We start from the raw sequence: 27,648 nt of genomic DNA, 5'->3' as shown, positions 1-27,648 counted from the left end.
ATTACATAGGACTGAATGTGGAAATTACATTTGAAAGGAAGTACAGGGTAAGTGTTAGAAGCACAGACTCTGTTACAAACTGTTAGGTTCAAATTCTAGATCCAAGACTTCCTAGCTGTGTGACCTTGGAGCAGCTACTTATCTCTGCCTAAATTTCCTCCTAAGTAATGGCACCTACTTCATGAGGTTACTGCAATAATTAAATGAGTAAAGCACATTAAACAGTGCCCGAAACAGAGTAAGCACTATATAAGAATTTGCCCTGATAGTGATTTTAATGTGCCTTCAAACTAATGGGGAAAAGAGGAAAAGAAGAGAAATATAACCAAAAAACAATGGAGCTAAGAATTCACAAGTGGTTTGCAGAGTTCAAAACTATGGGAATAATAATTAAAGGCAAAAAAGAAAAACTAGGGCACTATTTTCTCTTATGTCCCTCAATCATAGCCAAACCTGTTTGAAGAAACATAACAATTTTGGGGAGTTGCAAAACTGTGCTTAACTTCTCATATGGCGCAAACAAAAGCAAAAAACTAACATGCAAGACCCAGGATAGATAAAACGTTTGGAAATACTGCTCACTGAAATTTTCTTTCTTATCTATATCTTAACGATTCTGAAAGCCCCAGAACCAAGTATATAGCCTCTTCTTTTGCTCAGTCTTTCTGGAAGGACCCTTTCCTTGTTTAAAATTCATTCTGGAAAAGCACTATTCATGTTTAAGATCCTCTACACACTTCTATGTTAATTCCTAAGTTAAGACAGGTCTTAAATATGAAAATACGGTCGTTAAAATCTGTGAGAATCAGACTGCTTATCTCCATTTAGAACTCACTTAAATAAGAAGCCTTCTAGACACTGTTTCATGGTTCAGAGAAGGCTCACTTTATTTCCTTGGTTTATTTACTCTGAAGTCCCTCTATGTCAATATCCTATCCTATCCTATAGCCCAGAATTAACACTGAAAGCTAGAAATTTGCTAGTGACCTGGATGGCTTAATAAAGCTGAATTCAAATTACATAAAATAATTCTTAAGGCTTAGGAATGTGAAGCAAGGACATTTTCCTTAAGGCAGGACATTTTAAACAATTAGTCAAAACGAATTCATACAAAATCAAATATATCTTTTAACAGACAACATCTTCTGTTATGTACTAGAAAAGAAAAGCTATGCATTACTGTGCAGGAAGATAGCAAATGCCACACAAAGAAAGACTGTGATGGAAGGCAATATAGTTGGCTTCTTTAGACATTTAAGTCCCTAAGCCTAAGCTTTACATCAGCTTTGCCATATACTAGCTTTGCAAACCTACCCTCTCGAAGCTTAAGGGTCTATAAAATGGAGGGTTGAAACCTCAAAGATCCCTTCCAGTTTCCTTTCTTCCTTCTAATTTAAAAAATAGTGGCAGCCTCAAAATGAAGACATGAGTATAAAATGTTTTATCTTAGGAATGAGAGAAGAAAGCATTAGAACAGCTTGTTTTTATGGGATTCAGTAATCTGGTAATAGCTTTCTTTGCTATCACCTGTCATAAATACAAATGATAAGCAGGAAATGTAATACGTGTTTAAAGAATAACTTCATCTTCATATCAGTATAATGGAAACAAGAGTAAAGAAATAAATACTGTTTTTCTTAAGATTAAAAAAAAAATAAGAAGAGGCAACCATCTGCTAAGGAATATTCTGATAAAGCCAAAGTAGTTTATATTTCAAAATTCAACTAGCTTTTAGCCAGCTACCATAGTAAAAGGAAAAAAGGGAAAAAAAATTCCTGTTATAGATAGATCTAAACCTTAACTTTCGTATTAAAGCCCAACTCTTCCTTCAACATCTCAACTACACAAACATTGATTTTCTCTAGCCTAGCCAACATTAAAAGTCCTGCCATCTTCATCCAATTACATTCAAACCTTCCCTTCATCCTACATATTCACTTTTAAGACCCTCTATTCTTGAGTACAGCCCCTACTGTGATTACATATCTGAGACACACACTCATTAATTCTCTCATGGTTGGTTGGTGAAGCCTAGATAAAACGACCATGCAGAGCCAGGTACACAGGCACAGTAGGACACATGCTTATTCACTAAACAAATGCTGGATTACTGATATGAACCTTGGGTTAAGAACTGCCATACTGCCAAGCCTACCTGCAGCTCTTTTAGGTGGCCCTAAAAGAGACGCTAGTGATTGAGCTGGTTTATTATCATCTTTAAAGGTTAAGACATGTATCCTGAACAAGGTTAACTTCTCAGAAAGACTATCTAAAGGATTCCGTGTCTCTCAACCTTTAAAGTACATACACAGGCAAATGCAACGCAAGTATAGGGTTACTGTGTTCTCCAAATGAGATAATTTAGGTAAATGAGCTCTATAAAGAGCAATGCCCCATATACATGTAAGGAATGTTATTATCCTCTTTGTCACAAAGGACCTCGCTCCACCTACTAAAGGTGCAAAACATGTTAAGACAAGGGTTCTTGAGAGTAGAGAGAAGTAATTAACCTTCTTCACTATATCTTTTAGAATATTCTTTGATTTCACTAGTGGATATTATCTCTTCCCCTTCCTATTCTTTTATTATTGTTTGCCCTTTTCTCCTAGAGGAGCAATACATTTCCCCATTTCTCCCACTTCATTTCATCCCATGTTAACTTCTGAATCAAACGAAGAAGGAACTTGAGGATCAAAGAATGTGCATGACACACCTTGTCCTCAGATACATACATATGAAAGGATGCTACTGATGCGTAGTGTACATCAAAGGCAAAAAGCAACGAAACAAACCTAACTGTAACAACTGAGCCCATAACTTACCTTCTGGCTCACTCTCCGACCCCGAGAGGCTGCCATAGCTGCTCATTAGGGAGCACAGGGCTGGTGTCACTTCCTTAGGTATGACAGCATTTTGTGGTTTCTCCTCTTTATCGGACTCTGGAATAGAAAGACCTAAGAGTAAAACTGTATACCAAAAATATCTACAACCATAAGAAAGAAAGCTGACAGCCCCCCACTCCCTCATGTGTTAGTGAAAAGAAAGTAATTTCTGATCATTTCCTCAATCTTCCCAAAAATGAAATCCAGGAGACTCGAAAAATTTCCCCTTGGTTTAAATCTTTATGGTCAGATAAGCTATCTACCCCAAAGAGAAAACAGAGGGGCAAATGGAAGCTATACACGACTCAGTTTCTTACCATGCTTCACAGGTTATGGAACTTGGGCCTTCTCTAAATTAACCAGACAGTCTTTGTTATTATTTTATTTTATTTAGGCTATTAATTAATTTTATTAAGGTAGCAGGAAGGCCATAAACTTATTTGACTTCACTGGATTAGGATCACAGACTATGAAAATTAGATTTAGAATAAGTAAAATATAAAATATCCACTCTTTTTGTTGTTTTTACGACGGGGTTAGAGGGCACATATAACATTTCAACCATTCTATAGCTGAAGGCACAAAGAGTTCCGCTGAACTGAATCCGCCCAAAATTTTTATTATTTAGAACTTCTAAGAACTTAAGTAAACAAGCCAACTATGAGAATTACCAAGTACTAAGAGCCTGCCAAAGGTAAAGTGTTTGATCAGAGCCCAGTAAGCCTAGCTGTAGCCCCCGGACACCACCTATTACATTTATTTTTGGCAGCTCTCAAAATGTATTACATCTATTCTAAACAAGTCAGTAATGCCTGACTGAAGAATGAAGACAGTAAGTAACCTGTCTGTGTAGTGAACCAACTCAATCCACAACCAATATGAAATGTTTCAAGACAGTACTTAACGTTTACCAAGTCAGTCTAAGGGAAACCAAAACATGCCAGTAGGAAACAGGAGGAAACTTTTATGTGAGTATGGAATTACCACCTTCTGGTGGATGAAGTTAAATCCTCTCTCCTCCCCCAATCCACACTGCCCAGCAGCAGCCCCTCCAAACACTGCTCCTTGTCGATTTTTAACTAACTTATTACCTTTTCTCCTGAATTAATAAAGGGAAAGGAAAATATGCAGTTATATATATATATAAATAAGTTACTAGTGGATAAAACAGAATCTGCAACAATATTAGTACAGACACTGGTCATCTCATTGTTTGAATGATGATGTACCAAAGTGTAGTATTTCCTTCTAAGACCCAAAGAGAGGCACCAAAAAGTACAATACAGTTGACTATATAATGCTCTTTAAAAGCATGAGCTCATTTAATCCTTATGAAGTATCACCTTCACTATTTTTTTTTTTTGGGTGCATTGGGTCTTTGTTGCTGCACGTGAGCTTTCTTTAGTTGTGGCGAGCTGGGGCTACTCTTTGTTGCAGTGCGTGGGCTTCTCATCACGGTGGCTTCTCTTGTTGCAGAGCACGGGCTCTCGGAGCGTGAGCTTCAGTAGTTGTGGCTTGTAGGCTCCAGAGCGTAGGCTCAGTAGTTGTGGCGCACGGGCTTAGATGCTCCACGGCATGTGGGATCTTCCCGGACCAGGGCTCGAACCCATGTCCCCTGCCTTGGCAGGCATATTTTTAACCAGTACGCCACCAGGGAAGCCCTGCCTTCATTATTAATTACAGGTGATGAAACCAAAATTCAGAGAATCTGAACTGGATGATCCTTTAGGTAACAAATCTATAGAACACATGGGTCAAATTTAAATTCTAGCTATCTGATTCCAAATCCCACTTCTTAACTAGTGGGCTAGAATATCTCCTACAGATATATAAAGTCCTCTTCTTAAAATTAAGTCATCCTACCAAAATGTCTCTCTGGTCTAGAATGTTAATAAATGTCTTCCAGCTATAGCCCATTTCTCTGTTCCCTTTCAGAGCAAAACCCCAAATAACTATTTGTATAATTCACCAGGGAACACCTGGGCCTGAAATTTCCTACAGCTATCTGACACGTTCCAGAATCTACTCCAATCTGCCTTTCAGGCCCACCACACCAGTGAACCTTTTTCTTCCAAGTTCACTGGATTCCTCTGTGTTGCCAAAGAGGAATACTTGTTGGTGCTCATCTTATTTAACTTAGTGATGACATCTGACAGTCCAAGTGACCCTTGAACAACACGGGCTTGAAGTTCATGGGTCCACTTATGCACAGATATCTTTCGATAGTAAATACTATTGAAACTGATCTGCAGTTGGTTGAATCCATGGATTGGGAACTGTGGATACAGAAGAACTGCATTACATGGAAGGCAGATTACAGGTTACACTTGAATTTTCGACCACGTGGAGGGCTGGTGCCCCTAACCTCCCAAATTGTTCAAGGGCCAACTGTAGTCATGTTTTACTTTTAAAAACATTTCCTTCACTTGGCTTCCAGAACCCTTTCACTTGGCTCTCCTTTCCCAGTCTCCCTACTAAATTCTCTTCATTGACCAACTTCAAAATTCTTGAATGTCCCTGGGTCCAATCCTCAGCAACCTTTTCTCTTTATGCCTCCTCCTCCTCTTATGATCTCATTTTATCTCAAAGTACTATCTAGATCCTGGTAAATCACAAATGTATACCTCCAGCCTTCAATTATCCCCTAAACTCCAGAATAACCTAACTGCTATTCAACATCTCTGCTTGGGTATCAAACAGGCACCTCAAATGTTAACACGTCCAAAAACAAGCGCTTGATTTCTCCTCCAAACATGCCTGCCAGTAGTCTCCATCTCAGTAAACGCCAGCTCTTCTTCATGGTTACGCCAAAACCTAGCAATCACCCTTGACTCTTCTCCTTTTCACATACCATATCCAATCTAGCCACAAATACGGTCAGCTCTATTTTGAAGATATATCCAGAATCGTACTCCTCCTCATTACTTCACTTCTATAACCCCAGTCCCAGTCAACATTTCTTACCTGGACAGTTCTAGCAGCCTCCTAAAAGGACACCCTGATATGACCCGCCCACCTCTGCAGTCCATTCTCCACCTTAACACATCACATCACCTCTCTGCTCAACCTCGGAGTAAAGTCCCAAGTCCTTTGCTGCCTACAAGACCCTACTTGATCTGATCCTTCACCACTTTCTTCCTGGCTTACTCCACTCCAATCTTGCTGTTCCCTGAATACACAAGCATGCTCTCACCATGGGGTGTTCGCACTTGGTGCTTTCTCTGCTTGGAAAACTCTCCCCTCAGGTCTCAGCCCCTAATTTTACTCAGATTTCTTAATATCGCCTTATCATACAGATGCCATTGCTGATTATATAAAATAGCACACCCCTTTCTCCAATTGCCATTCTCCATCCTTTTCCTTAGCTTTACTCATCGTTATGAAGGATATCAACCCCTATTTACTGCAGCTGCCCCAAGCAGAACATAAGGTACAGGAGAGAAGGGGTTTGGCTTTGTTCAGTACTGTATCCTCAGAGCCTAGAACAGTACATAAGTGCTCAAGAAATATTTGAAGAACAAACTCTTGCATGAATGAGTTAAGGACAAGTTCAGAAAGGCTAACTGGTACAGAATGACAGAGCTATGCCGAGGTGGTACCACAAAAGAAACCTGATTTTGTCTGGATTCAGAGCTTATTCTTTTTTCTTTTCAATAAAATGATTCCATTTTTCTTAAAAAATCACATACATGTGTATAAGAAAAACACTGAAGGATATAAAACAAAACGTGAGCAGTGGCTGTCTGTAAGTTAAGAAAGTAGGTTGTTTTTTATTTTATGTTTTTCAGTTTTTTCCTCACATTTTCTGCATTATTTTTATAATCAGAAATGAATAGAAGAAGAAAACATAGGAAAATAAAACCTGGAAGAAAGTGTTTCCTCACAATTCAATTCAAGAAGTGGACCACACAGCTTTAACTGGCCTACATATCACCCCTTTCCTGCCTCCCTTTTTTTCTAAACTTTATATTTTGAAACAATTTTAGATTTACACAAGTGTTGCAAAGATAGTACCAAGAATTTCCATATACCCTTCACCTAGCTTCCCCTAATATTAACATCTTACAAACCACAGTACATTTACCATAGCTAACAAATTAACATTGGAATACTACTACTACCTAAACTACAGACTGTAATGTAATTTCACCAGTTTTTCCACTAATGTCCTTTTTCTGTTCTAGGATTCAATCCACCATATCACATCACGTTCAATTACCATGACACCTTGATCTGTGTCTTCTCCAAACCTGTGACAAATTCTCAGTATTTCCTTGCCTTTCATGAACTTGACTGTTTTAAAGACTACCGGTCAGTTATTGCAGAATACCCCTCAGCTGGGTCTGTCTGATGTTTTCTAATGATTAGACTGAGGTTGTGGATTTTAGGTAGTGACCTTCTCATCATATATCAGGGAGTACATCTCAACCTATTACTGGTGATATTAACCATGATCACTCGGTAGTCTCCACCACGTTACTATTCTGCTCTTTCATTATTCTATTCCTAAAAACAAGTCACTAAGTCCAGCCCACATTCAAGGGGAGGGAAATTAATCTCCACCTCTCGAAGCAAAGAATTTCAGACATACATTAAAACCACAACATGAGTGGTTGGTGTACTCATTACGAGGAGTGTCACAAAGCTCACTACACTTAACTGCCTTCCCAAGGGAAAGAGCTAGGAGTTCATACAAATGAACACCTCTTTTCCTATTTCGTCCCCCTCAGTTATGTTTTGGGGACTCACCACATGTAATGACACTTTTGGCACTATCAAAACATCCTCGATGGTGACTCTTCATCTCAAAAACAGAAGGCTGTTCACACAGACGCTCAGATCTACTTGGCAGTTCTAATGTAGGCATTTCTAGCAGCCATCTTAGAATGACTATACCATAGGCAGAGCTGATAAAATAATACTCAAGAAACTTCACCCACATTTTAATAAAAGCAGCCAAAACATCTCTCTAAACTAAAAATAGCAGTATATTTGCAGCAACATGGATGGACCTAGAGATTGTCATACTGAGTGAAGTAAGTCAGACAGAGAAAGACAAATATCATATGGTATCGCTTATATGTGGAATTTTTAAAGAGTACAAATGAGCTTATTTACAAAACAGAAATAGAGTTTCAGATGTAGAAAACAAACTTATGGTTACAGGGGGGTAAAGGGGGGAGGGATAAATTGGGAGATTGGGATTGACATATATACACTATTATATATAAAATAGATAACTAATAGGACCTACTGTATAGCACAGGGAAGTCTACTCAATACTCTGTAATGACCTACATGGGAAAAGAATCTAAAAAAGAGTGGATGTATGTATATGTATAACTGATTCACTTTGCTGTCCACTTGAAACTAACACAACACTGTAAGTCAACTATATTCCAATAAAAATTTTAAAAAAAACAGAAACCATAAAAAATAAACATAAAATAACGAAAAAGATCCCTGAGTAATATTTTAAGGTCTTATACAATTTAATATTAACGTGTGTTAAAAATTTTGATGGGCCTAATTTAGGATAATAAAAGTTTCTATAATTGAATAAAAATTAAGAAAAAATTTTAAAATTAAAATAATAAAAACACCAGTACAAAAATAATAGCAATGAAGATTATAAAATCAAACTTTAAAAACATTATAGGGGCTTCCCTGGTGGCGCAAGTGGTTGAGGGTCCGCCTGCCGATGCAGGGGACACGGGTTCGTGCCCCGGTCTGGGAAGATCCCACATGCCGCAGAGCGGCTGGGCCCGTGAGCCATGGCCGCTGAGCCTGCGCGTCCAGAGCCTGTGCTCCGCAACGGGAGAGGCCACAACAGTGAGAGGCCCTCATACCACAAAAAAAAAAAAAAAAGGCATTATAAATACCAACTCCAATAATTTCTTTTACTGTTAAAAAAAGAAAATAGTGACACTTTTCTTAGGGGAAATCTCACCTCTCTCTCTCATACATACACATGTTCCCAATGACCAAAAAAATTTTTTTAAATCTAAAAATTATCACTAGACTATGAGTTTCTTGAAGGCAGGGAAAGACTTCACTGAATTATAGGGCTGGGCAAGCAAAATGTAGGACCTCAGTAAATCCCTATTGAAATTAAAATAACAAAAAACAAACTGCCCTTTGAATGTCTTACCCAACTCTAAACATTAGAAAAAGCTTCTCAACTGGCTTCTTTCTACAACTTATTTCTTTATTTGTGCCACCCTCCTCTCCCCCCACTATTTCCTATTGTCTTTATGGAACAAAGCACAATTATATGCTGTAACCCCAAGAAGATTTATAAATTCTCACAAAGAAAAAGCTATATATTGAAAAAGTCACTCTAAAAAAATGGGAACTTTGGTTTATAGTTTCCACACCTCAAAACCAGGTATTTAACAATGGGCATTCATGATTTCTGATGTGCCGGGCCAGCTTACTTTCTTACTTGAATGTCTACCTTTTTAACAACAGAAGCCACCTAGCTTACCTCGATGCATAGTTATTAGACTGATGTCCCAGTGTTCTATGACAATAGCTATATTTGTTATAATGAATGACTAACAAACTGGATCCTTCCTGTTTTGTGGACACTGAGGCACTTTAGTCAGTGATGCTCAGGACACATTACTGACCAGCTCCTTTCCTTCTAGCCCAGACAATACTTGTTAAAACCACGGGCCAGGAAAGCCATAGAACATGCTGTATTTAAACAAGAGCAGAGCACCACCAAGGAAATCTAGTGACAACAGGCCATACTCAAAACCCATAAGCTGAGAGACTCCAAATGACAGGCTTTCCTTTTGAAACAATGTCAATTCCCAATTTAAAGCATCTGCACAGGGACTTCCCTGGTGGCACAGTGGTTAAGAGTCCACCTGCCAATGCAAGGGACATGGGTTCAATCCCTAGTCCGGGAGGATCCCACATGCCGTGGAGCAGCTGGGCCCGTGTGCCACAACTACTGAGCCTGTGCTCTAGAGCCCGCTAGCCACAACTACTGAGCCCGTGCGCCTGGAGCCTGTGCTCCGCAACAAGAGAAGCCACCGCAATGAGAAGCCTGCGCACTGCAACGAAGAGTAGCCCCTGCTCACCACAACTAGAGAAAGCCCACGTGCAGCAGCGGGGACCCAATGCAGCCAAAAATAAATAAATTAATTTAATTTAAAAATTCTCCATCTTTAAAAATAAATAAACAAAGCATCTGCACAATTAATGAGGGTTCACATACTACCAACTACCATGAAAAAAAGGTGGGCTCAGGCAGTGATTTTCTAAACGTGACATGAGGCTTATAGAGATTCTCAAGAGCTACTGTCTTCATTTTTAAAGTGAGCTTAGTGCTGAAAAGTGTGAACTGTGACATTTGAGCATGAATAGGGCCACGCTGTCACAATGCTACCCTGCCACTGACAACCTGAATAACAAGCACAACTAGATCTTAATGAAGGTTGACTGGCTCTGGCCCATGTGAAGGAAGCTGCTTCCAAACAAGGTAAAACTGATAAATTGGAAAGTCGAGAATCTGAGATATATACCTAGAGCATGTGAAAAAATGGTACATACGGTTTTCTGTAGCTATACCTGGAGTGGAAAGTTGAAAAACCAACACTCTGAAACATTGATTTGGAAAATGTGAAAGTCCAGAAGAAATCCCAGGTAAAGAACAACATAAATTTAAATGGACTCTTTCCTACAAAATTAAGCTACCATTATTTGATTGTTGGTATTCTGATTTCCTCAAAGAACAATATTATAAATTTACAGCTTACTTTTAGGATTTTTATATTCAAGACTTACATTTTCATCTCTGACCCTCAGAATAGCAAAAAGTTTCAACATTAAGCCAAAACAAAATTACTTGCTATCTCTCATTCAACTGCTCGTAGATCTGCCTGAATGCTTTCTACCATGAGGATGAAAGGCATTTAACTATTGTTTCTCAGGTCTAAGGTGTCTCTTGAAGACCTACATACAAATAGAGGCAAGATATACTCATCTTTTTGTTAGTGTTTCACCAGATTGATACACTGAAACACTTCTTTAAAAATGAGAAAACAGAATCACCCAACCAAAGCTAACAATGCAAAAACAGAGTATTCAGTGCTACAGAATCCTTCAAATGTTCATTTAGAAAATTGCATAAAGGGAAGAATTATGTAATTTTCAAATTAGTAACACTGCTTGTAACAGTAGTCTTCACATTTGTGTTTCAAGTATTTTAATGACATGGAAGTTTATATTTAGGTACAGATTGTATTTCATCATCAAGGTCACAAACTGTAAGTTTGAAGAAGTATGTGCGCTCTCTCCAACATTTTTTGAAGGAAAAAACATCAGTGCCCAAGAGTAAATTCAGCCCTGGCCCAATGTCTTCTGTCTTTGCCTTGCTAGCAGCAAGGATAAGATGCCTTTTTAAACCTCTCTCCCACATCTCAACTATCCTAGACTCCTACAATATTTTTTTTGGCCAAATTCAGACTTCACGTGTAGAGGTAGTATAGTATACTAGGAGTCAGACACCTAAATTCTAATTCTGGCTCTGCCATTAATTAGCAGCATGACTAAGGTAAATTACTCACTCTAAGTTCCTTGGTTCGAAAATGGAAGTAGCATCTGTACATACGTAAAATGTTGTCAGGAGGAAAAGAGCTAATATATACAAAGCATTTAGAGCACAGTAAGTATTGGGTTGGCCAAAAAGTTTGTTTGGGTTTTTCCGTAACATCTTACGGAAAAACCCAAACGAACTTTTTGGCCAACCCAATACCTTAACTCAGTAAGTATTAGTTGGTGTTAAAATAATTTATTATTATTATTCCTACTAAATTTTATCTTGTCACTCTTAGCCCAACATTCCCTTATGCCAAGATCTTTTTCCATCCTGATTTAGTCAATGAAGTAGTTATACCCCTGTTTCTTCCCATCCATAAATTCAGTAATCTGCCACAGGACTTCCCTGGTGGCAGTGGTTAAGAATCGCCTGCCAGTGCAGGGGACATGGGTTTGATCCCTGGTCTGGGAAGATTCCACATGCCGCGGAGCAACTAAGCCTGTGCGCCACAACTACTGAGCCTGCGCTCTAGAGCCCACAAGCCACAACTACTGAAGCCCGCGCACCTAGAGCCCGTGCTCTGCAACAAAGAGAAGCCACTGTAACGAGAAGCCCACACACCACAATGAAGAGTAGCCCCCACTCCTTGCAACTAGAGAAAGCCTGCAGGCAGCAACGAAGACTCAACACAGCCAAAAATAAATAAATTTATAACATAATCTGTGATTGTCGTAAAGCCGCTTTCCCCCAAGTTGAGCAGAGCCTGCTAGCAAACCTGCAATGTAACATCAGCAACACCCCTTTGCAAAAGAAGAATCACTAGCAACTGGATAAAGCCTCACATCGTTATTAGAAGGAAAGGTGGTAAAATATTTACATAAACATTTTTATTTTTCAGGAGAGAAATGAAGCCTTAGCGGTATCTTTCTGTGACAGCAACATTTTGGTCCTTTAATTTCTCAACTTATAAGCAAGAGTAAACTTATCTCCTAAATTCTAGAAGGAATTTAAGAAAAAACAATAAACACACATAAATATATTCTATGCTCTGAGGAAGAACAGTATTATTTAAATATATGGAATTCATATTATTTACCCAAAGAGACCATGTTCATGCTGAGCAGCATAAATACTGGCTTCCATTGGAATTCCTGCTTTCTAGGTGGGAAAATTCACATAATGGTGCAAATCTGAATCCACAACATCTATACATTCAAAATAATCTTAAGAAAATTTCCAAGATTATATGATACTAAGGAAATTATCCAATAAATATAATCTTTCTCCCACATTCTGCCTGCCTCATGCATTCATTCCCAAGATTCAGAAAAAATGTCTTTAACGAGATTTTTGACAAAACACTCCTATTAAGAACAAAAGCATCATTCTACCTTTTTACATTTTTTGCCATTAAACTCTCCCCAAACAAGGATGTGAAGAATCAATTTCTGCATCACTGGCTATACTCTTAAAAACACGGCGTTTTCTTATTTAGCTTACCGGAATCGGTGTTTACCAAAACACCCAGAGGGTCTGAATTTGCCTCGGGTGTACTTTCAGGCTTCGAACCACACAAGGGATTCCCTGACCCCATGGCTGCTCTCTGTCCAGCACGACCATTTTTCCATTTGTGACGTTTGCCAGGACTTCTGATTTTTGCCACCTGTGAATGTCTGGCCATCCCCTTCATCTTGCTGGAGTAAGAAAAATGCAATTCTTAATATAAAAGGCACTGACCTTTCAAGAAAATTTTGAAAAAGATTACTGAATGCAAAAGAAATTTAGCTGTCAATCACCTGTCACCTAGTACATTAAAGAGACCAGAATAAAATAAATTCAATGGCTTCCAAAGTAGAACTTTAAAAGGATAACATACCACAATATACCATACTTTATCAATTCCAAATTGCACATTTCCTCCCATAATGTAATCCCTCTGAAATTGGGCTATGTTGTACAATCAACAGCAAGTGAATTTAATTGGCAGCATTCTTTCATTCCTATTATACATTAAGATAAAATGCTCCTTAGACTTTACAAAGTGCATTAACTCTTATCTCCTTAATTGTAAGTAGCCTTAAAGTTTCTGACGCTTTTACAAATATGCTACCTTGTTTCTTGTTTAAACTTCATGGTTCTTGTTTAAACTTCATGGTAACTCCTTAAAATAGATTAGACAGGTATTATTCTCTTCACATTACAGGAGAATAAACTTAAAGATCATAGACCAAGCACAATTTCATGGCTAGCTCAAATCAAGCGCCCTCTCAAACCACAGCAATTACTACTCTTAGGAGGAAACAAATACTTATGTGAGCACATACTTATGTAAACTATGCATAGGAAAACAAAGACCATTTAAAAAAAAGGTTCATTACATACACTCTCAATGGACAATAAAACAAAGTAAGAAAATAATACCAAGGCACATAATGATCAAATTGCTCAAAGCTAGTGAAAAAGAGAAAATCTTAAAAGCAGTCAGAGATAAAAGGTATTTTATATAGAGGAACAAAATGACAGCAGATTTCTCTTGGAAACAATGCAAATAAGAAAACAATGGGGCAATATCTTTAAAATACTATAAAATTTTTAGAAAACTGTTAACCTAGAATTACTTATCTAGCAAAAATATCTTTCCAATAGGAAGGTAAAATAAAGATCTTTTCAGACACACAGAGCTGAAAGAAGTCATCTCCAGCAGACCCTCACTACAAGAAATGTTATAGTAAGTCTTTCAGGCAAAAGGAAAATGGTATCAGATGGAAAGATGGATCTACGCTAAAGAACGAGGAGTACCAGGCTTCCCTGGTGGCGCAGTGGTTGAGAGTCCGCCTGCCGAAGCAGGGGACACGGGTTCGTGCCCCGGTCCGGGAAGATCCCATGTGCCGCAGAGCGGCTGGGCCTGTGAGCCATGGCCGCTGAGCCCGCGCGTCCGGAGCCTGTGCTCCGCAATGGGAGAGGCCACAGCAGTGAGAGGCCCGCGTACCGCAAAAAAAAAAAAAAAAGAATGAGGAGTACCACAAATAGTAACTATATAGGCACCCCAACCATCAGCTAACAAACCACCAGCTGTGACTAAGGCTTGTCAAGATCACCAGATAACCCCCAGCTGACCCCAGATATCTGAGCAGTTAAGACTATCATATGGAGAAAAAAAAAAAAAGACACCTATTAAGGGTAAAAAGGCAAGCCACAAATTGCAAGACTATATATATCTGCACTACCTATACTCTACGCAAAAAAGTATTTGTATCTAAATAAATAACCACTACGAATCAAGAAAAGCAACCCAATTAAAAGGTGGTCAATAGCACTTGTGTTTGTTTGATTTCTCGACAAAGACTTCTAGACAGGGGCAAAAATAAATCCTCTTTTGCAACCCAGAACTTACTGTTCAGTATGAGTTTTGATACAGGTAAGAAGGAACATGATACCTAAAAGAGAATCAAGTGATGGGGTGTACTGATAAACATAAAGATTGCTTCCAGGACTACAGAGCTGATAATTTCCCTCATATCTTAAGCTTTTAAATTATCAGCTGTATGGATTTAGTACTCTAATTTTAATGTTGACATGAAACAAAGATGGCTTCTTTTTTTAACCTTGTATCTTGAACACAGTGTCTGGATTTTTTTTTTTTTTTTTTTTGCGGTACGCGGGCCTCTCACTGTTGCGGCCCCTCCCGTTGCGGAGCACAGGCTCCGGATGCGCAGGCTCAGCGGCCATGGCTCACGGGCCCAGCCGCTCCGCGGCATGTGGGATCTTCCTGGACCGGGGCACGAACCCGTGTCCCCTGCATCGGCAGGCGGACTCTCAACCACTGCGCCACCAGGGAAGCCCCAGTGTCTGGATTTTAAAAAGGTATTGGCATATCCCAATGATCTGTACTGTTCTAGGGTGTGATGGCTTAGGAGTGAATACGATTTGAACCTAACACATTTTTAGAGGATGTCAAATTGAGAAACAAGCAGATCCATCTCCTGACCCTAAACATGGTCCTAAAGTAAATCGCTTGAGGAAACTGGATCCCAAAGATTACGGGTGTGGAATTTTGAAGCGTGTCCATATTCCCCTGGAGATCAAAGAAGCCCAACTAAAAGAATTGTGGGCTAACATAACAACTTCTTTTTGAAAGGGCTATTTTATCTTGAAGATTATGAGTTTGGAGGAACTAAGGTGATTGGCAGTGGAAAGAATCAGAACACGTGAAATTCCTCAAAAATTTATTGACAAATAATTTTGTCTATGTTACACATAATTAAAAAAACGCTTTAAAAAAAATGGTCAAAGACTTGAACTGGCACTTCACAAGAGAATATCGACATGACGGATAAGCATATAAAAAGATGTCCAACATCGTTAGTCACGAGGGAAATGGTATAACATGAAGAAAAGGTATAACAATACTATGCATTGACCAGGACACACAGCAATTAGATGCAGAGTCAGTAGGAGTATAAATTAGTACAAGTGTTTTGGAAAACTGTTTGACTACATCTATTATAACTAAATATCTAGTATGACCTAGTGTGTGTGTGTGTGTGTGTGTGTGTGTGTGTATGGCCAATGTAAACAAGAAACAAGTACTTATGTCCACAAAAGACACTTAAAAGAATGTTCATAGTAGCTTTATTCATAATAGCCCAAATTGGAAAAAACCCAAATGACCAATAGTAGAATGAATATATATTCTCACAATTAAGTTCTATATAGCAACAAGAATGGATTTACAGCTATACACAACAATATGGATGAATCTCACAAGATAATTTTGAGCCACAGAAACTATACGCTAAAGAAGACACATCAATATTATATGATTCCACTTATACAAGGTTCTAAGAACAGGTAAAATAAATTTATGATGATAGAAATCAGAAAAGAGGTAACCTTTATGGGGAGGCATGGAACTAAGGATAGCCTATGAAAGAAACCTTTGTAAGGTAAGACGTTCTATGTATTATTAATGTGTGGAAGTTACATGGGTATGTAGGTATGTGAACGTATATAAATTCATTCAGTTGTACACTCAATACAAAACAAAATGGAAAAAATTCTATGAATGTGAGGCACTGGGGAAAATGGGATGTCTCGTACACTGCTGGTGGGAGAGTAAACTACAATAGCTTCTATGATAGGTATTTGGCAGTCACCTATCAATATTATAAATGCACATGTCTTTTGACTCAGCAAAACCACTTCTAGGAATCCATACTCAGAAATATCTGCACATGTGTAAAATATATGTACAGGGCAATAATGGCAACTTTTTATTAGTAAAAGATTGGTGAAAACTTAAATGTCTGTCAATAGAGAATTTTTTTTTTTAAGAAAAAAAAAAGACCCTTTGGGATATTCTTATGCTTCTTACACACCCTCAGAGAATGAGGAGTCTTGTTTATATGTCAATATAGGACAATCTCCAAGTATATTATTTGGCTAAAAAAGGCAAGACGTACAATAGTATCAAAAAAGGAAGGGCTTCCCTGGTGGCGCAGTGGTTGAGAGTCCACCTGCCAATGCAGGGGACGCGGGTTCATGCCCCGGTCCGGGAGGATCCCACGTGCCGCGGAGCGGCTGGGCCCGTGAGCCATGGCTGCTGAGCCTGCGCGTCTGGAGCCTGTGCTCCGCAACGGGAGAGGCCACAGCAGTGAGAGGCCCATGTACCGCAAAAAAAAAAAAAAAGGAAAAAAAAAGACTATTATCTATGTGCTATATAAAGATGAAATATCTCTAGAAAGATAAAATGCGTTGCCTCTGGGAAGAACTGTTTAGCTAGGATACAAAGACAGAAGAGACTTGTTACTGTAAATCGTTTTGAAAACCACATAAATGTAGGGTACTACTTATTTTTAAATATAATTTTAAAATTTTTAAATAAAAAAGTTACAAAAGCAAATATTTCAGAATTGAAAGTGTAGAGGGTTTAGGATTTGGGTGTATGCTTTTTTATTATTTATAAGTACATACATTCATTTAAAATAAGCATTGAGGGTGCAAGCAATTTTAAGGAACTTACCCATACTGTGTCGTTGTCAACACTGCTCCTCTCTTTTCCTTTTCAATTTTTAACTTTTTCTTCCTTTCGATATTAGCCAGAGTTGGGTAATTTCTAGAGAATAAAAGTCCATTATAAAAGGGCTTTTAGAGTAAATTTTAATTATGCAATCAAGCAATTGTTGCATTTAACAACTTTTGTTTAATGACTAATGCAGTAAATTGATATAAACTTTTAATTCCTTCTGGAATTTTTTTAAGGGTGAAAAAGTAGACTGTAACAATGCTACTCAAAGTATATACCAGCTGCCAGTCCAAACTCCAAACCAGTCTGTTACCAAGTAAGAAGCTTACAATAGAATTTAAATCAAATGTATCACATAATGTGCTGAAACTCATATATAGAGTTCATTTATTTGGCACATACCCATAAATACTATAAACAAAAAGGTATTTTCTTATGCATCTACTTATGCAAATACATACTAGGAGGTATATCCAAAGTTACCAAGATGAGGAAGAGACAGTTCTTAAAAAAAAAGCTACAGTCTACCAGGAAGGTTAAGAAAAGCATGGTTATTTCTAAAGACTAGTTATAACAAGACAAAATATTAAGCATCCCAAGGAGTATAAGGGAGGTTGGGAAGGAAAGATCCTATCTAGATGGAGAAATCCACAAAGAAAGGAACATGAAAGACACTGGTCTTAAATGGTGTTAAGAGACAAAAATCTGAAGGAAAAGCGTCAGCATGTGCTTTGTTTTTTTTTTTGGCCGCGCCACATGGCCTGTGGGATCAACCAGGGATCGAACCCATGCCCCATGCAGTGGAAGCACAGAGTCTTAACCACTGGACTGCCAGGGACCTTTTTTTTTTTCTTTTTTTGGTCAGAGTGTTCTAAGCAAACAATGCAGACAAACCAAGGCCTCAGAATGTGTGAGAGAATGGCAAGTGGTTCATTCTTAAAGAAACAGTTACAGGCAATCAGACCAGAAAGGCAGGTTGGGGCCAAAATGTGCCTCGAATGCCAGACGAGAAAGCTATTTTTAATTCAGTGGCGTTGGGGAGCCACTGCAAGTTATGAACAGGGAAAGATATGAACAAGGCAGTGAAAAGAATTAAATCTGACAGCAGCGTGCAAGACGAATTGCTCTGACAAAGCTTTCTTTGTTCCTTAGCACAGCTGTGTGGTGATGGGGGCACCAAACTTCGGTGGTGAGAGGAACAGATACTAGGAGCATAAAAAGCACGAAAGGAGGGGAACACAGACAGCCCTCTACCATTCAGCCTGGCTGCTCATTAGAGTAAATTTTGAGAAACATCAACACATCATGTTCTGCCATCATTTCGAGGACACTGTCTCTACCCCCTTCTTTTTTTAACATCTGCATCACTGACTGGGATAGCACAGACAATAGAAGCCCATGGGCTGGGCACACTGGAAGATAAGAATAGAAATGACATTGAGTAAGTGGTGAAGTAATCAGAAAAAGAAAGGCAATGAATTTCAGTGAGGACAGTGCAAAGCAATCTATCCAGCCAAGAAAAATAAACTCCACAAATAAAAGATGATTAATGTACAAGTTATAAATAAACATAAGAGGAAAAGATCAAGGTCACAGGAGATAAAAATCTGACAGGCAGTCAGCACCACATGAGTACAGTTTTGGAAAGCAAACATAATCTAAGGCGATATGAAATGGACTCTGGCACAGGTACAAGTGTGAAATCATCCTCTCATGACACTCAAAGGTGATCAGAAACTCTCAGGGCACTGCATCCAGCTTTGTACTTCTAAACTGAAAAGGAATGTTAAGGAAAAATAAAACTTGGAGGGGATTCAAAAGAGACTCAAAGATGATTAACAGGATGAAAAAATAAAACCTCTGAAGAAAGATGAAAGGAACTAGAACTATTTGCAGCCTTTAAAAGAGGGAGAGAAGTGACAAAAAATGATCTTACAGAGAAGATGGCAGCCAGCTGTTCTCAACCTGAAGACAAACTACACCGAAGCAGAAATGATGAGGAAAAGGTGATGACTTTCACAGGCACCACAGTGTCTAGACGTGTAACTCACAACTAATCAACACTCTTCACACCTCTGAAATTCACTTATTCTTATTCTTAAAAATGTTAAAGAAACACAAAATGTGTTTCTTTAACGTTTTTCTTCTGAGTGTTACAGAGCAACCCTTAACATGTTGGGTCATATGCTAAACATAAAGACTTGGTCCTACAGTGTTTCATGTATAAGCAAGGAGCTATGTAAATGTTTCTCAATGATAAGGAATATAAACAGTTTGTTACAGTAAGTGGATTTTAGGTGAGATATAATAAAGAATTCCTTGAATGAGACATCAAGAATGTTGTGGAAACTCCTTTGGTGGAAGTCTTTTAAAACAGCTCACTTCTTCTTTCTGGCTGACTGAAGTGTCACTTTCCTAAAGGTAGGGGATTTTTATATCCCTTCCAAAGTTATAAGATTCTATTTTTCAGTGCTTAAATTAATAAAATTTTCTTGCAAAAGTTATACCATTCTTATTTACATAGAACCTAGAGACTAAAAACTAGGGAAAACAAGGGTACCAGAGAGCAAATTATCCCCCCAAATGGGAAACCAGAAACACAAGACCTAGTTATACATACAACAATAATCAGAAGCCCCTTCCAGCAACATACTAGTGAGATACAAGAATAAGGAAAAGTCTGGATCTTTGATAAAGGACACAGTTCAGGTTTCTAAATTACACAAATCCAGAGAAAACTGTTGAGAAAAATCACAAATTGTGTTACATTGTACAATTACATACCAATAAAATTTAGTCCAATATCTCCTGGTAGAGAATGGATGTTATAAAGCTATAAAGACTGTGACAAGTGGTATTTTCACAGTTGGTTTCTCTATTTTTATCTGCTAAAATCACTTTTCTCCCTACTTCCATCTTTTCCCAACACCCCAAAAGGAAGTGGCCCTGAAACCGTATGCTCTCTATCTTGCTCTCTTCTCCCTCTTTCATTTCTTATCCCCTCTTTGTCTTCCCCTTGCCTAAGCCTTTAAGCCTCCAGTGACAATCCTTAAGCCCCAGAGTCAATAAATTAGCAACATGGAACCAACCATTATCTTAGCACATCTCATTCTGGTTACCCTTCTCTTTCCTTATACTCAAATCACCACCCACTCCTTGGCTTTTCCCTTAAGCCTCTTCTGTAGAAAAACACAATCCCTCTTTATTCTCCCTGAATCACAGCTACTTCAACACTACTGCATTTTTATTTCAAAGTCTTTCCAAACTTCAAAAAGATGTAGCATTCTTTAGGAGCACAGCCCCTCTGCTGGAATTCTGAAAGAACTGGGGACACAGCTGTAAAGCGTTTCCTCAGAGCCACAGTAACTGCAGTATTAAAATAAATAACACAACTACTCCACCTAGTGGACTCCAAATCTGCCGTGAAGTATGTTTCAACATCTCTAAAATAAGAGGTTTGGGAAACGAACCTCTACCACTCATTTTTCCTAATGCCAAATCATACAGCATTTGTACCCGACAGGAATTAAGAAAAAATAACTACCGGTTTTTTTCGGCTAGGATTTCTTTTTTTGCAGATTACTGGTGGAAAGCCTTAAAGTTTTTAATTAAACACAACTATGGATGTTTGTCAGAACTATGCATTAAAAAAGAATAAACTTCACCTTCAAATAAATTGGAGGGGGAGGGAAGGGGTGGCACGACCCCTCTCACAAGAAGTCCTGCAAAACGAACTGATTGCCCTGCCTTCCAAAGACGCCAGCTATCCCTTGACCAGACACTGTTATCCCCACACAGCAAAAATTAATGCTTCAGTTGCCTGTGCTCTCACGGCCACCTACGGATATTCTTCCCACGTCTCCCATTAGAGTGAGGGTCTTAAAGGCAAGAGTCTACTACTATCTCTTTTCAGTAACCTTGGCCATATATAAAACAATCTTTGCCTTTTCAAATACTGAATGTTTACCTCTAATTTCAAGCTAAACTCTTGTCAGGAAGTTATTCAAAGCTATAATGTACATCAACATAAATTCAAAGGTGGCTGAGAGTTCTCGATTACATTACAAAACCAAACTAGTCTTCTACCAGGGACTTTAGAGAAACACGTGCTACCTAAGCTAGTTTGCATCTTCAAATGTTAATATTCCTTAAGTTTCTCTAGCCAGTGGAATTTTTTCCTTTAAAGCACTTGTTGCACAAAACCACAAGGTGGCAGAGTTCCCGTTCAAATGGGGAAAGCTACTGTAGAAAGTAATGCATTCAAATACAGATCAATTTGGTTTGTCTTGGTGATGATCTGTCCTACGTGGTGAGAATTTATTGTTCAAACCCACAGCAGTTTAAGTACCATTAGTTATATTACTGAATTCCAACTACAGTTATTAATCTGATCAACACTGCCCAATTTCTTTAACAATGACAAAAGTATAGTTTAAAACATAAATTAAAAATATGAATCTCAGCAAGATTTCTCCAACCACTTACTTGTATATACCAAAATAGAATAACACCCATAATAAAAATATTTTCAAGCCCCATTTACATATATCGACATTTATAAACATCCCTTCTACCTATGGCACCGGGATATAAACAGTCACACAAACCATGGTTCTTACATTTCTAAAGCTTGTAATTTATTTTTTTAAAAAAGACACATAAGCAAAAAAGTTCATCAATAGTACCATAATGAGGGGCACATACACTAAGGAGGCAGAGGGGATACCACATTCAAAGAGGAACAAGATACCCCTCTAAGCAGATAAGGAAAAATACTCCCAAAATTTTAGTCTGGCAGGATTTCAGCTGGACTAAAGCAGTGAGCAGAACTTCAAGGATAGAGAAGGGAGGATTTTCTGGAAGCAGCATGATCCAAACAGAGGTTAAAAGTTCAAAAAACTTGTTTGGGATATGAAAAAGAAAAAAACCAAGTCTGGCTGGGACAAAGAACTCCTATAAGTAACGTGGGATTAATCAGGAAAGATATGTTAAGCCCACATTACAGTACCCTGTCAGTTCTAAGGTGTTGTTTTCACTGGCATTTTACCTGGCTAAAATAAAATCAGTTTAACAAATTTATCTGTAAATTTTATTCTACATAGTCATCTGTGTAACTAAAAAATACATGCATACTAGCATCTCAATTTGCATGAAAAAAGAACAAACACAAAGAGAATAGCCTAACCTCGTTGGTCAAAGTCAATTCCTTAAGTGTGATCAACACTGCTGAGTGTTCCTCTGCAGAGTGTACTTCAGCTGTGTGGTTTTCTTGAACAACACTTAGCAACTGAGCCAGGGCTGAGATTTTGCCAGGTGGGTGTAACGAAGGGCAACGGAATGAGGGAGCTGAGCTTCTGAGAGTGGTGGAAGTGACTTAAACTTGGCAGAGAAGCAAAGACAGAAGGGGGATGAGAGAAAAAGAAGGTAAAGGGGGTAAGAGGTGGGAGGCTTCAACTAGTCCGGGACCAGGTACAGGTGACAGTGAGACAGTTGGATGAAATGCAAGTTATGACCAAAGAGGAGTAAGCCCAACTTCAAGATTTCCGGGGCAGAAAGTCCAGAAGATCCACAGGGTGGCCGTGAAAGTAAGTGGCAGAAACTGCATGGAGGTAAAGGACACTGGAAATTGGAAGGTAAAAAGGTGCCAGATGAAACTCTTTGCTGTAAGCTGTGAGTCTCAAAGTCAGCGGAATTCAAAGGATACACACTTCTGTTGGACCATCTATATATATGCCAAGGGCAGGGTGGTAAAGGCAACTGCAATCCGCCTTGTTAAGAATCACGGGGGAGGGACTTCCCTGGTGGTCCAGGGGTTAAGAGTCCGCCTTCCAATGCAGGGGATGTGGGTTCAATCCCTGGTTGGGGAACTAAGATCCCGCATGCCGTGGGGCAACTAACCCTGCACACCGCAACTACTGAGCCTGAGCACTTTAGAGCCCACACGCCACAACTAGAGAGCCCACACGCCGCAACTACTGAGGCTGTGCCCTCTAAAGCCCGTGCACCACAACTAGAGACAAGCCCGCATGCAGCAACAAAGAGCCTGCACTCCACAACAAAAGATCCCATGTGCCGCAACGAAGATCCCGCTGCCGCAACTAAGACCCAACGCAGCCAAATAAATATTTTTTTAAAAAAAAAGAATCATGGGGGAGGCTGTCAGAGCTGCAGAGAGCTGTGGAGACAGATGGCAGGAAACTCCAAGAAGAAGGGCCAAGGAGCAATCATCTGGAATCCACGTCAAGGGGGCCCTACAAGTCACAAAACCAGTCACTTTTTGTTCTTGTTTTATTTGACCTTTCCACAGCAATCTGCACTGATAATCACATCTTCCTTCTTGAAATCCTCCCTTCTACTGGCTTCCACGACAGGTCATATTCTGAGTTTTCTTCTACTTCTCTGGCTCTTGCTCAGCAGGCTTGTTGGTTTTAACTCCCTTTTAGGCTATCTTCCCTCTCCACTCTACCCTCTCTCTGTGGGGTATATCTTCTGCATTCATGGTTTCATGATTTTAAAATATCTATCTCCAGCCAGTCAGGTCTGAGTCCCAATGCTTACACAACATCTTCAAATAGACATCTCAGAATCTCCTCATACTCAACGATGTCCTAAATCAACACCTCCAAATGTGATTCTCTTCCGGGATTCCCTGTCTGAGCAACAGGCACCACCTTTCACAAAGGTGCTTTCACAGAGGAACTTGGACATCTCCTCAAAACCTCTTTCCTCCTCAACCTCACAAATGTCCAACTACCAAACAGTGCCCATTTTTATGTTCTATATCCACAACTGCCATCACTAGTTCTGTCCCCACAACTGCCATCTTTCAAAAGCTTCTATCATCTCTTACCTATATTCAAGTTCCTATACTCATGCCAATCTGTCTGTGCACTAGCCCCTACCTCCCCTTTCTTCCTAATTAGGTCTAAGTTCAGCTCAACTGCCCTTTGTCAAGGAACACCCCACTCCTCCAGACTAGATGAGGTCCTTCCTCTTATATGCTGAGAAGGAGGGTAGAGTGGAGGACTGTGGGAGAGTAGAACAGCTAGAGACATAGTAGAACAGAATCACTGAAGCTGGCTACCATTAATTTAATAGTGGGTCCAATTTTCCCAGTTTATATAATGACTTAATTTAAACACTCGTTAGATATAAAAGAACCAAAGTTGGTTAATCAGGAACTCATTTCAGAACTTCCCTATTGCCTTAAGTGAACTCAAAACTTGAGAGATTCAACACCTTACTTAGTTAACTTCTCTGTTGCTTTATAATCATTGCTGACTAATAGCCATCATCATTCTCCTCAAAAGAATTAAACATATACAACAGGGCCTGGCACCACTGAGCTGCAACAACTTCCAACTGACCAAAGTCAGGGCAAAGTACCAGGGAAAAACCTTTGCAGGTAGGCAATTTCCAGTCCATCTAGCAGGATATAATCTTCAATACTGTCATCACCAGCTCTTTAAAAACTAAGTATCAGGAAGGGGAGCTAACTCTTCTTGTTTGACTATTCCTCTGTGCAAAATAGTAAGAAGAATATACACCCAACAGATAAAAAACAAATAAGCAAAACAAACAGAAAACAAAAAACTAGAGTGAAGTAGAATCGTGAGAAGAAAAAAATTGTACCTGTAAAGAAGCCACCTAGAGGAGGCAAGGAGCTTTACATGAACTCCTTCGAATTCTTCACTAAGCCAAATCACGTCATGGTCCCAACTCCTGTGACTTCTATGTTTGACCATGCAATTGGCTAAGGCTCCTTATCAATGCCAAGACTTGTTCTTCCCACACTGCACCATTTAACGGTAATTCAGTCCACAAATATTTATTCTCCACATACTAAATCCCAGGTACTACGCAAAGTGCAGCAGAATCAAAGATGTCTAAGACTAGGGCCACCTATAATATAATGCAACAAACGCTATTGTGTTTGTATTAATAAGCTATGTATTCACACAGGAAGTAGTGAATAATGCTTTAGGGGAGGTTGGTCCGTGGACTGGCAGCCAATCCACACACTTATGTCAGGGTATAAATCAGCTATGTCCCTAAACAAAATATATTTAGTTCAGCTGACATGTTCTTCTTACGAAGACTTTCTCAATGAAGAAAGTAAGGTATAGATTTATATTCTGGTACAAGTTCCTTATCTTGTTACAGACTAGCACTCTGACAGCATTGAGATAGAGGAAATGAAGAAGAAGAAGAGAATGACAAATCAGGTGACACTTAAGACAGGTCTTAGGACTTCCCTGGTGGTCCAGTGGGTAAGACTCTGCATTCCCAATGCTGGGGACCTGGGTTCAATCCCTGGTCGGGGAACTAGATCCCACATGCGTGCAGCAAGTAAGAAGTAGTCCGCATGCCGCGACTAAGATCCAGCGTAGCCAAAATAAATAAATAAATACATGTTAAAAAAACCAAAACAGGGGGCTTCCCTGGTGGCGCAGTGGTTGAGAGTCCGCCTGCTGATGCAGGGGACACGGGTTCATGCCCCGGTCCAGGAGGATCCCACGTGCTGTGGAGCGGCTGGGCCCATGAGCCATGGCTGCTGAGCCTGCTCATCTGGAGTCCGCAACTGGAGAGGCCACAACAGTGAGAGGCCAGCATACCGCAAAACAAACAAACAAAACCCAACAGGTCTTACAAGATAAATAAGATTCTGCCGGGAGATAAAGAGGAAAAGGCATTCTAGTATACCCTACTCCTGGTGGCCTAGATTCTTACCCTAGATTATTACATTTGTTAGCCAAGGATGCTCTTAAAATTCTATTAAATCCATTGAGTCCATGTTGACTGCTGACTGGCTGGACCCAGGTTTACTTGCTTAAGAATTAATTTCCTCTGATTGTCCTTCACCCTCATCTAACTCTTTACACAGTATTAATAAAGGATAGTTGCATACACATTTGCTGAATTCTATTTGTTCTTGGTTGGTTCTAAATCTTTACGTTTATGCTGGTTTTCCTCAGAATTACCTTTCAGGCTTTAAAGAGCAGTAGCTAACTCTCTCATATAACAGTGCAACATTTCACACAGCTCTTCACATACACACATACAGGGGCTTTAAGCTGAAAACTTTAAGTTGAACGAAGTACAATTTTAACCTGCTGGTTAAAAGTTTTTAAGTATCCTTCTTGACCTGTGAAGGTAACTCTTCCTATCTGAGGCTCTCCTCATTTTTCAATTCCAGAAAAACAGCTATTGACTTAAAAGTGCTGCTGACCATCCTAATAGCTCTGACTTGGTCTTCTGTTTCAGGATGAGGTATCCTGGTCCTATCCTGAGACAACAGCATCCTCATGGGATTTTTCAATGGTAGATTCTAGCTAGACATCTTCTGAGCTTTCTTCCCTTATAAGTATAAAGCTACAAGTCACATGGTAAGACTCAAATTTCTTAGACTTTAATTACAGGAAAACATTTCTCGTCTTTTTATGGATAAGGACAGGCACGTGTGTATCTTGTCACTGCTGTACTCCCTCTGCCTAGCACACTCCAATCATTCAACAACTTTTTTAAAGTAATCAAAACAATAAACATAACAAAGTATTATACATTTTTTAAAAAAATAGCACTCACCCATCACTGCCTCAGTGTTGAATATTTAACAGAGGGGGCATGTAGTGGCTCCCCTCAAAGAGCAAGGTCCCATTATGACATCATTTATGAAGAGTTCCTATTAGGTCTACCAAAAGCTACATTCAAATAGCCTCATATAATATAGTTTACAGTCCTATTCCCTACTACCAACGTTATAAGGGAATGCAAGGAATCAAAACTGCAATAATAAATACTGTGTGTTTATTATACGTCAAGTAATGATACTCCCTAAGTCACTATATACCAATTCTGAAGAATGACAAAATTAGGACTGGTCATTTTCCATTGAATATTTGCAACATTATAAAAGACCAAATTTCCATGGGTGAGCCTGAACCAAGATGGTGGAGCAGAAGGGATGTGCTCTCACTCCCTCTTGCGAGAACACCAGAATCACAACTAGCTGCTGGACAATCATCGACAGGAGGACACTGGAACTCACCAAAAAAGATACCCTACATCCAAAGACAAAGGAGAAGCCGCAATGAGACGGTAGGAGGGGCGCAATCACAATAAAATCAAATCCCATAACTGCTGGGTGGGTGACTCACAAACTGGAGAACACTTATACCACAGAAGTCTAC

General features: G+C 39.2%; 1 protein-coding gene and 1 non-coding gene across 2 annotated transcripts in view; one reads left to right on the top strand and one right to left on the bottom strand.

The window, feature by feature from the left end:
• NUFIP1 (nuclear FMR1 interacting protein 1) overlaps positions 1 to 27,648 on the bottom strand; it is a 44,151-nt gene that overhangs the window by 5,095 nt on the left and 11,408 nt on the right. Inside the window, exons 6-8 of the mRNA XM_019936527.3 lie at positions 17,456 to 17,548; positions 12,934 to 13,127; positions 2,823 to 2,939 (exon numbers count right to left, since the gene is read on the bottom strand). Coding sequence (XP_019792086.1) covers positions 2,823 to 2,939; positions 12,934 to 13,127; positions 17,456 to 17,548 — 404 coding nt within the window. The remainder of the gene's footprint in view (positions 1 to 2,822; positions 2,940 to 12,933; positions 13,128 to 17,455; positions 17,549 to 27,648) is intronic.
• Positions 14,746 to 14,866, top strand: LOC117308915 (small nucleolar RNA SNORA40). Its single transcript, XR_004523164.1, has one exon. It is a non-coding gene; the product is annotated as a small nucleolar RNA SNORA40 (small nucleolar RNA).

Source organism: Tursiops truncatus, chromosome 18, assembly GCF_011762595.2.
Source record: "Tursiops truncatus isolate mTurTru1 chromosome 18, mTurTru1.mat.Y, whole genome shotgun sequence".
Classification (NCBI taxonomy): domain Eukaryota; kingdom Metazoa; phylum Chordata; class Mammalia; order Artiodactyla; family Delphinidae; genus Tursiops; species Tursiops truncatus.
Note: the sequence above shows the minus strand (reverse complement) of the source record. Positions and strands in the feature narration are given on the sequence as shown.